Source organism: Sinocyclocheilus rhinocerous, unplaced genomic scaffold (genome assembly GCF_001515625.1).
Source record: "Sinocyclocheilus rhinocerous isolate Xijiao unplaced genomic scaffold, SAMN03320098_v1.1 scaffold899, whole genome shotgun sequence".
Lineage (NCBI taxonomy): Eukaryota > Metazoa > Chordata > Actinopteri > Cypriniformes > Cyprinidae > Sinocyclocheilus > Sinocyclocheilus rhinocerous.
This window is the reverse complement of record NW_015653460.1, coordinates 214182-223873: the sequence shown is the minus strand read 5'-3', so window position 1 is coordinate 223873 and position 9692 is coordinate 214182. Positions and strand designations below refer to the sequence as shown.

The following is a 9692-nucleotide window of genomic DNA, read 5'->3' as shown; positions in this document are numbered from 1 at the left end:
AAAAGTTGTTGTTCTAGTCTAGTAGATAAATAGCTGTATTCTGTACGTTTTTACTCGTGTACGATAATTTTCTTCCAAATACGATAATTTTGAGCTTCTGGTACGATACTTGGACATTTCCAATCTGGCAACACTGGTCCGTGGGTGTGACGGCTGAGGCTGAGACTATAACGGATAATGTCCAGGGCTATGTTTCTCTAAAGCATCATGAGATAAGTTGATCGTAGAGGCCATTGGTGGCAATGGATCTATGATCTACATAGGCTTACGATGCTTTTGAGAAACACAGCCCTAGAAAATTACTAGTAAATTTTCAATTTTTCTAATCATTTTTCTGACAGTGTACTAACTGATCAACAATTGCAGGTACAACCTACTAACAAGTTGTATCACAATAGTTTTTTTGTTTGAAAATGTGTTCCACTTTTCAAATATTTACTTAATTTTTATTGAAAATAAATTTCTTTCTGATCTGGTATGTGATGGGAAAAGGAGAAGCATGAGTTTGACAAAAGCCAGGATCGAACTCGGGTCAACTGCGTCAAAAGCAAACAGCTCACGCTCTGTACTGTATAAAGCGCTATAAAGATAAAGGTGACGTCATTTGATGATCGGAAACGTGCTGTAGAGATTCAATTCAATTCAAGTTTATTTGTATCGCGCTTTTCACAATACAAATCGTTGCAAAGCAACTTTACAGCAAATTAAGTTTCTACAATATTTAGTGGTAGCTTATCAGTGGTGACTGTCAGTTAATGTACATATGGCAGAAATGTACGGAAAAATAAATTAAAGACGTAATCAAACAGACGATGAACACTATTAACAGCAATTATTATATGATGCAATCAAATTTATAGCAAAATGTGGTAGTTCTGTATGTTGTTTCAGGGTTGGCATCATCTGAGGTCCTCTGAGGGGTTGGCATCATCTCTTCTCAGGTGTTTAGAGATTAAAGAACAATTTTTGTCCTACTAACGATACTGTTTTTAGATACACAGCGATAGTTTGTAGTTTACATGTATATGTATATACGTACAAATACAAGTGTTACATTTATAATTACTATTTCCCACCTCCAGTTCACTCACACGTTTGAAGATGAAACGTCACATGGAGCGCATTGCGTTCTGGGAAACAGTATCCCATGCAGCGTCTTCAGATGCATACATCAAATTTCAGCCAATGTAGCAGGTAATCCGGGCATTCCATGCATACAGAAAATTCACAAACTATTCACAGTATACACACAGCATACTGCAATATAGTAGTATGCCATTCCGAACAGATCCTGTACTGATTTCAGTGTACTTGAGTTATATTTAGCAGATTCTGGCGAATATAGTAGGTCATCCGAGTATTACATGCATACAGAAAATTTGCATACTATGCACAGCATACATACTGGATACTGCAGAAATAGTAAGAATAGTATGATAGTATGGCATTTCGAACACAGCCAAAGTTGCTAGGGTAATCTGAAAAGTTGCTAAAACTAGCAACAAAACTGCTAAGTTGGCAACACTGCTGTCACGTTCGGTGTAGACACGGTTTAAAGTTAAAGTCGCCTTTAAAGTTGTCCAAATGAAGTTCTTAGCAATGCATATTAGCTACTTATCAAAAATTAAGTTTTGATATATTACGGTAGGTAATTTACAAAATATCTTCATGGAACATGATCTTTACTTGATATTCTAATGATTTTTGCCATAAAAGAAAAATTGATCATTTTGACCCATACAATGAACTGTTGACTATTGCTACAAATATACCCGTGTTACTAATGACTGGTTTTGTGGTCCAGGGTCACATGTTATACCCAAAAATTCTTCATACAGTGGACTGCCACTAAAACCGATAAAAACTAAAAATGACTAAAAATTTGGGACCAAAAATGATTCAGACACTTTGACCTCACCATTGTTTTGCTTAAGTGTTTTTCTTTAATTGCTAATGCTACTTTTTTACACCACAGACTGAACAGAATTAAGCATTGCTTCGCAATTGGTTGACCTAAATTGGTATTATCTAATTATGTATACTTATATTTAACAGCTGACAGCTATTCAACCCTAATTCATTACATACCTTTCTATCAACGTTATTTGACATTATCAAGATGAATTTGTTCTGACACAGTTTGACATTGAGTTCTTGTCATATTTTACTACCATATTCTAAACTATAGCGAATAAACTGATAATGTGAGAAATGTTGAAGGTGTCTGATTAAATTTTGGTTCGACTGTATGTGAAAGTGCTGCTATCTAGTGGTGCTGTGGGTATTCATGCTATGTAAATCTATTTATCGTTATTAAAATAAACTTAAGTGATGTTTGAAAACACTGTTAACCTGCAAAATGATGAAAATGCCAATATATCTATAAAGACTTTAATGTAAGGCGAGTGAAATGTTATTACCTGAAAGCTGGAATAAGCCTCTTTGGGAACGCTGTTCTCAATCAAAACAGGAACATTCTCGAGTCCGCCACTCAGATCTCGACTGTATGATCGCATCATGTCTTTTTTTGTACGTTTCTGTCTGATTCCGATGTGAAAGAGGACATTATTAACTTGGGGTTTGTTATGAATATCGATGTATTCATGTAAGAAATACGAACGGAAGCGGAAATGCTACAACGCTCGAAGTCGATGCAAAATAAATGTCCAGTCACGCATTCTTTTCACCCTTTAGACTAGAGACTGTAGAATTCTTGTTACATAAAGACGTTCTTAGGATACTATTTGTTATATAAATCTTCACGTTCATGCTGTTATGAATTGGAAAAAAAAAATGAAAAAGATGCTACTGAGTGTAGTTGTAACCCATACTTTAAAAAGGTTTATTCTGCTTTCAGCAACTGTTGGCATGTGTAGGATTAAAACATACCGATTTTAGTTTAATATTTGTTATTTATTATAGGTTATAGAAACGTTCACAAAATGATATGAGACTTATTGTAACAAAATCGTGATTATTTGAATTATCTATGAAACCAAGAGTTTCAGTTTTGTGAAGTCTTTCAAATCAATGCATCAATGCCGATTAAAAACAGGCTGAAAAAAAAACAACATCTGTCCATTAGTCAATATTTTCTGATTGTCTCTCTCTCTATGTATACACACAAATTAATTTCTACTTTAAAAAAAATAATAAAAATTTAACATGAACATATTTTGTTAAAATATTGATAGCAAAGGCACTAATTTATCCACAAATATTTTAACAGTTTAAATTGTTTAGTTTTTTATTTCATGTTTAACAACAAAAACATCTTAATAACAGACACTAAGACATAAAATTGTGTAAATACAGAAAAGCACTAAACACTTTAAAAACAGTCTGATTGGCACTTTAGTGCTTTCTATCCACCTCTGTCTGGCATTGTTCTATGCAGATGTTTGTTGCATGATAAATGTACAGCAGGCAGCAATGTATTTCAAACACAAATTTTTGTAATTTAACAAGAGGACAGACTTGTAAAACACAGGAGGGCAAATCAAAAATCAAACAATTATTAGCTATTAATTAAAAGAAACAAGGCATATTGTCTGTTTATCCATGGTATTTTCAGTCTATATTTGCATGACCGTTAATATATTGCATGGAGAGTTTAACAGTTGTTTAATAGCAGATCAGAACCAAACGATATACGACACTGGCCTGTTTGCATGAGCAAGCACCACAGAGACAGTAACAGATTGCCTGACAGATCAAAAAAATAAAGGACCAGATACAGTATAACCTCAGCCATAATCAGGCATGAAATGAGGCAAACACATATCTGCTTATAGCAAAGACTTCATCACAATGGTCCCATACAGAAATTAACTGATCTACCACAGCCAACCAATAGATATTTTGTTTGAATAATTAAAGTAAATGAAAAAGACAGGAGGTGAGTGTTTGTAGCCATCATCTTGACTTTGGCGTCGACCCAGGACAATGTCTAAGTCAAGGTTTCCCCTTTTGTGACCTTAAGAGACAAAACAGAAAACAAATCGCCTTTATTTCAAGCAAATTAAAACAAGAAGGTCCTGTAAAGTCTTGCCATTGACTTAAAACATACTCTGGCTTCAATGTACTCAATCCTCCTCTCCAAAGCAGTAAGCTTCTCATTCAAAGTGGCTAAACGGGACCTGCAGGACATATCTGAGGAGCGGACCGGGAACATTTCTTATTAGGACACATACAAGAAAAGTCATAATTTCCTCTGACACAAATATCATGCAATAATAACCTTAAAAATATTTTGAAAAAGAATAAGCAAAATAATAATTATAGGCAAAAAAGTTATTAATATAACTACGAATAAGAATAATATAAATAATATTATATACTATCTATATAATAATAAATATCAATGTAATAAAAATTATCATAATTATAACTATACAAATCAAATATTTATAAAAAATATACACCATAATTGTTATAAATAAATGACCTTTTCCTAAAAATTATTGATATTACAGATATACGTTACTGTACTAGCACTGAAATTGGGGCTGGTTTATCAAAACAAACTGCATAAGTTAGCCTTTATATTAGTGCACCCTGTTTGACAAGAAGCAAAGATGTGTATATAGCTATTAAAATATGTACATTTCGGGATACTTGCAAATTAAACAATCATATAATTAAACACTAGTACATTAATCCTCAAAGTGCAAATCTGAAACATGAACGACAAGACCAACCCAACGCCCTGCATGTTTTTCCTGGTCACTGCACTGCCTGTATGCCTAATAAACTGCTTCTTCAACATATATACTCACTTATTATGCTATTACCTGGTTCTAAACGACATTTAAAAACAAAACAACTGATGTAACCCACATATTTTCCACATGTTACGCAGTCGAATGACCCACTTCTCTCGATTAGCATGCTAGCGTGAAGAAATGGCGTAATAAATTATGTAAAAATAAAAGACAAGCCGCAGAGACTCCATCTTACCGAAGGAATTGAGGAAATCTGCTATTTTCTTAATGCTGCTGGTGATCACTTCGATATATTCACGGTTCGCCCAGTCTTGATGAATTTCCCTTTGCACGGGGTCCTCCTGTCCGGCCATCGTGAGCTAGTTAGCATTAGCATTAGCCGCTCTTCTCTCGATTAGCATGCTAGCGTGAAGAAATGGCGTAATAAATTATGTAAAAATAAAAGACAAGCCGCAGAGACTCCATCTTACCGAAGGAATTGAGGAAATCTGCTATTTTCTTAATGCTGCTGGTGATCACTTCGATATATTCACGGTTCGCCCAGTCTTGATGAATTTCCCTTTGCACGGGATCCTCCTGTCCGGCCATCGTGAGCTAGTGAGCTAGTTAGCATTAGCATTAGCATTAGCCGCTGACTGAGAGGAAGGAGCAGCGCCCCCTGATGGACAAACACACCGTTCATTGTGGATACTACGGGGAATGGAGGGATAATTCGAAAATAAACACAAATAGGCGATTTGTAAAAGTAAAAGGTGAGTAAATACATTATAGAAATTGAAAACAAAATTACATTATATAAACGTTGTTTTTCGACTTGACTGAAATCTCACTGTAAAATATTTAATTTTCTATCTCTTGCATTTTGTATCGTTTGATATTCTTAACTCTTTAGAATGCAGCCAGCGCGTACGAACGTAATAAACGGAAAAAATACACAAACAGAAAAATAATAACATTCTGATGCACGTTATTAGCAGACATTCATCGTGAGCTAGTGAGCTAGTTAGCATTAGCATTAGCATTAGCCGCTGACTGAGAGGAAGGAGCAGCGCCCCCTGATGGACAAACACACCGTTCATTGTGGATACTACGGGGAATGGAGGGATAATTCGAAAATAAACACAAATAGGCGATTTGTAAAAGTAAAAGGTGAGTAAATACATTATAGAAATTGAAAACAAAATTACATTATATAAACGTTGTTTTTCGACTTGACTTAAATCTCACTGTAAAATATTTAATTTTCTATCTCTTGCATTTTGTATTGTTTGATATTCTTAACTCTTTAGAATGCAGCCAGCGCGTACGAACGTAATAAACAGAAAAAATACACAAACAGAAAAATAATAACATTCTGATGCACGTTATTAACAGACATTAAACTCCGACCATAACATATCTGGAGATTCATAACGGATCAGCCTTCAATCAAAGTATAATGATCTATATTAACATTTTCGACTATTGTTCATTTCTAACTGTGTACTGATGTGTGACCGTTCTTAGCATTGAAATCATTATTATTATCCGTTCTGGCTTACTTTCATATCCACATTTTTTTAACGTAAGAGGCCACAAAACTTCAACGTGCGAGACTTCCGGTGTCACCCCCGTCCAGTTATTTTTAACGGTACAAAACTAAACATTGTGTGGCTTCATATTGCAAACTGTTATGTCTTATTATATTTTATTGTTATTATACACACATAGTTTTACCGTTTATTGCACTTTATTCTTCTAGATATTTATAGCAGCTGAATTGGAAGTCTCACATATTCACAGAAAATAGCTTACTTGCGTGTTGTAAAATAAGGTGGATAGCCTATTACCATGTCCAAAAACAGTAATATTATGGTACTACTGTTTTATCATATTAAAGTATTTTGACCTGTATTGTACAGAGGTCACTAATAACTGTAATAAGCACTATCGGAATTGTTTGACAATATAGTAGTGTGAACTGTTTTTGTTGTGTAACATATTGTGCTTAATTGTTTTAAATCAATAGAGCAATGTCAAGCAAGTTTAGAAACTGTAGGCGAAGCCTTGCTGCCGCTTTGGATCAGGCAGCAGAAGAGGTTCCTGATTTATCATCATTGTCTCCAAACAACTGCAGCCTGATTAGAACATCACAGGATGACACGTATGTATTTGACCACTGCACAGAGAGGCCAGATTGCATGTGTTTTTTTGTGCATATACTGTTTTATCAGTGATAAATGTGCTGCAGTTGGCCTAATTGTCATGCCTGTCACCAATAACGAGGGCGTTTTCTAGAAATAGGAATGAAGACTTTCAGTGCCGCACACGGTCTGCAAAACTGCAAGATCTTCATGGGCTCCTCGGTCAGTTTTATCATCATCAAAATCATTTCAGGCATGAGACCTGCCAGTTTTGAATTAATTCCCTTCTCTATTTTCAGATGTACAGACCTTGGAGGATCTTGTGGCAAAGCTGGAGTTTGAAAATGAGCTGAACCGCGTCTACAGTAGATTCCTGCAAAGTAAAAACCAAGACCATGGAAAGAACACAGAAAGTGTGAATAGCGATGTGGAAGAGGGAAGTACAGGCTACTGGGTTCACGATAGTAAGGAGGAATATTCCTTCTTGCTAGACATGATTCTTGAGATTGAGCGGGACAATGACTTCACTGCTGACTGTGATGTCAGTGCTTTGGAGCGGGACTTACAGTTATCACCATAGTTTTGGTGCCCTCAACGATTTATATGTTATACTTCTTTTCAGTTTGAAGGAAAGGGGGTCATTTCCAAAAGAAAATATAAGCTACTAAAAAATTGGGGCTACTTGCAAAGTTGTATAGATGTATGTTTGTATAGCAGAGTTTATAGCAATACAGTATATACATGTCATTCTTAATTAGTACTTGTGTAAATTAATTTATTTCTGCACTAGGAATCAATATCAATAAAACAGATTAATAATCACTCCATTCTAAAGGACAAATGATCCATTTTTTAACATTGATCTGTTTAAATTACAAGGAAAAAAACTACATTGTCTGACTGACACTGAATAAAATACACATGGTTCGTCAGCACTGGTGGTAAAATATTATATTTGTTAAGAAATATTGCTATTGATCTAAGTTTTCATTTCAATTTTTATTTTATGTTTTTTTTATAACTATATATTTATTAGACTGAATAAAATAGTAGAAATATTACTATTGGTCTTTCTCTACCGTTTTTAATTTTATTTAAATTTACAAATATTTTATATTTGCTTGTTATAATATCAGTTTATGACAAAATAAACAGTGTTCTTTTCAGTTCCACTTTCTGACTTCTCCACTTCACAAGTGCTGGTGGTAAAATATTTATGGGTCAATGGGCATTAGCGGTAAAAATTGTATTTTTGTTTATAATAGTAAAAACATTACTATTAATCTAAACACTTTTACATTTTTTAATTTGTTCTAATATCTATATACTTATAACTGAATAAAATATTTACAGGTCATGGACACTGGTGGTAAATATGCTTTTATTTAGAAATGGTAGAAATATTACTGTGGATCTATATGGTTTTAATTTTTTGTTGTATCTATATACAAAACTGCTGCTTAATTTGAATATCAATTCAAAAGTCTGTGTCATTCTGATTAGGTAAATGACTAGATAAGCATATGACACATAACATAAGTATATGACAAAACTTCACTTGCACTGTGTGGATAGTTATTTTCAGCGTTTGCACAGCGTCAGCATGACAAAGCATAATCTAAACTGGATTCAGTATTATGCTGATCATTAAAACTTAAGTTTATTTAGTTAGAGAATAATTCATTTTAACTGTGCATTATAACACCCACAGTACTAACTTGTGCCAAGGGGAAATATGTAGTATGTGACTTAAAATTAATTTAAAAAATAAAATAAAATAAATGTGGAAGTGAAAGTGTAAGGCTGAGGTTTGTCATATGAACTGCTTCTGTTTTTTTGTTCAGTGTCGTGAACAGAAATAAGGAACAGAAAGGTTTTTTAAAGAGTTTTATTTTAGTTAACAGTTGAAAGATAAAACCTGAGCTGTGCAGTTCATGGATAAATTACAACTATTATAATAAACATTTACAGTTACATCAGAAGCTTCCCTCAGAAAGGTTTTAGGAAGCATCTTCATTAAGTAAACAGTCTAAAAATCAGCCGCACCTTAATCATGTCTGCACAGTCGGCCTATATCAAACAACAATCTCCAAGTGATATGGAATGGACGGTCTATCTCACATGGCCACAACACCAGGAGGTTGCCAGGTTTATTTCATCCTCTTCAGAAGCTCTTTGATATCTGCTTCAATGTCGATGGTGAGGAACCTTCTGCTGTATCTCTTGAACGGTTCCCCGCCCGGGCCGATGAGGAACTTCTCAAAGTTCCAGGAGACATCATTCCTGTTCACCGGACTCCAGATGATGAATTTGGGATCACCCATCAAGGACACAGAGTCGTCACTGGGCTGAGGCAGCTTCTCCTTGAGGAACACAAAAAGAGGGTGGGCGTTCTCACCGTTCACTTCCAGCTTATCCAGAAGTTGGAATTTTGGCTCGAAGCCATTTCCAGGACGGACGTACTTCAGAGACAGCAGAATTTCATCATTCTTGCAGTTCTCCTGTTGAGCAACCAAAATTGCACAATATGTTATGCAATAAAGCAGATAACGGCATGTGAGCATAGAATCAGTTAACAACGCAGGTTTTGCCCATTGTCATTGCTATCAAAAATGAACAAAGCTTTGCTGATAGCGATAACAGATTGTAAAATATTTCAATCACTTCTACAATGCAAACCACTGAAAATGGGAATTAGAATATTATTTAATATGATTTCATATACAACAACATATATATACAGTGGGTACGGAAAGTATTCAGACCCCCTTAAATTTTTCACTCTTTGTTATATTGCAGCCATTTGCTAAAATCATTTAAGTTTATTTTTTTTCCTCATTAATAT

At 34.6% G+C, this 9692-nt stretch overlaps 1 protein-coding gene and 2 pseudogenes across 3 annotated transcripts; all 3 read right to left on the bottom strand.

Annotated features, from left to right (window-relative positions):
- The window catches only part of LOC107715778 (histone-lysine N-methyltransferase SETMAR-like), a 6626-nt pseudogene extending 3981 nt beyond the window's left edge, over positions 1-2645 (bottom strand).
- Positions 2646-3512: 867 nt separating this feature from the next.
- On the bottom strand, positions 3513-5789 carry LOC107715791 (probable protein BRICK1). 3 transcript variants are annotated; one of them, XM_016521984.1, is made up of 4 exons: positions 5755-5789; positions 4960-5108; positions 4070-4152; positions 3513-3976 (listed from the first exon to the last, which is right to left on the bottom strand). In XM_016521984.1, the coding sequence occupies exons 2-4, from the start codon at positions 5075-5077 to the stop codon at positions 3950-3952; spliced, it is 228 nt and encodes a 75-aa protein (XP_016377470.1). In that variant the 5' UTR covers positions 5078-5108; positions 5755-5789; the 3' UTR covers positions 3513-3949. The 3 variants fall into 3 exon arrangements, with proteins under 3 accessions (XP_016377470.1, XP_016377471.1, XP_016377472.1); XM_016521985.1 differs by lacking the exon at positions 5755-5789 and adding an exon at positions 5358-5611; XM_016521986.1 differs by lacking the exons at positions 4960-5108; positions 5755-5789 and adding an exon at positions 5195-5610.
- A 2417-nt stretch (positions 5790-8206) lies between these two features.
- Positions 8207-9692, bottom strand: part of LOC107715789 (glutathione peroxidase 1-like) — a 2288-nt pseudogene continuing 802 nt past the window's right edge.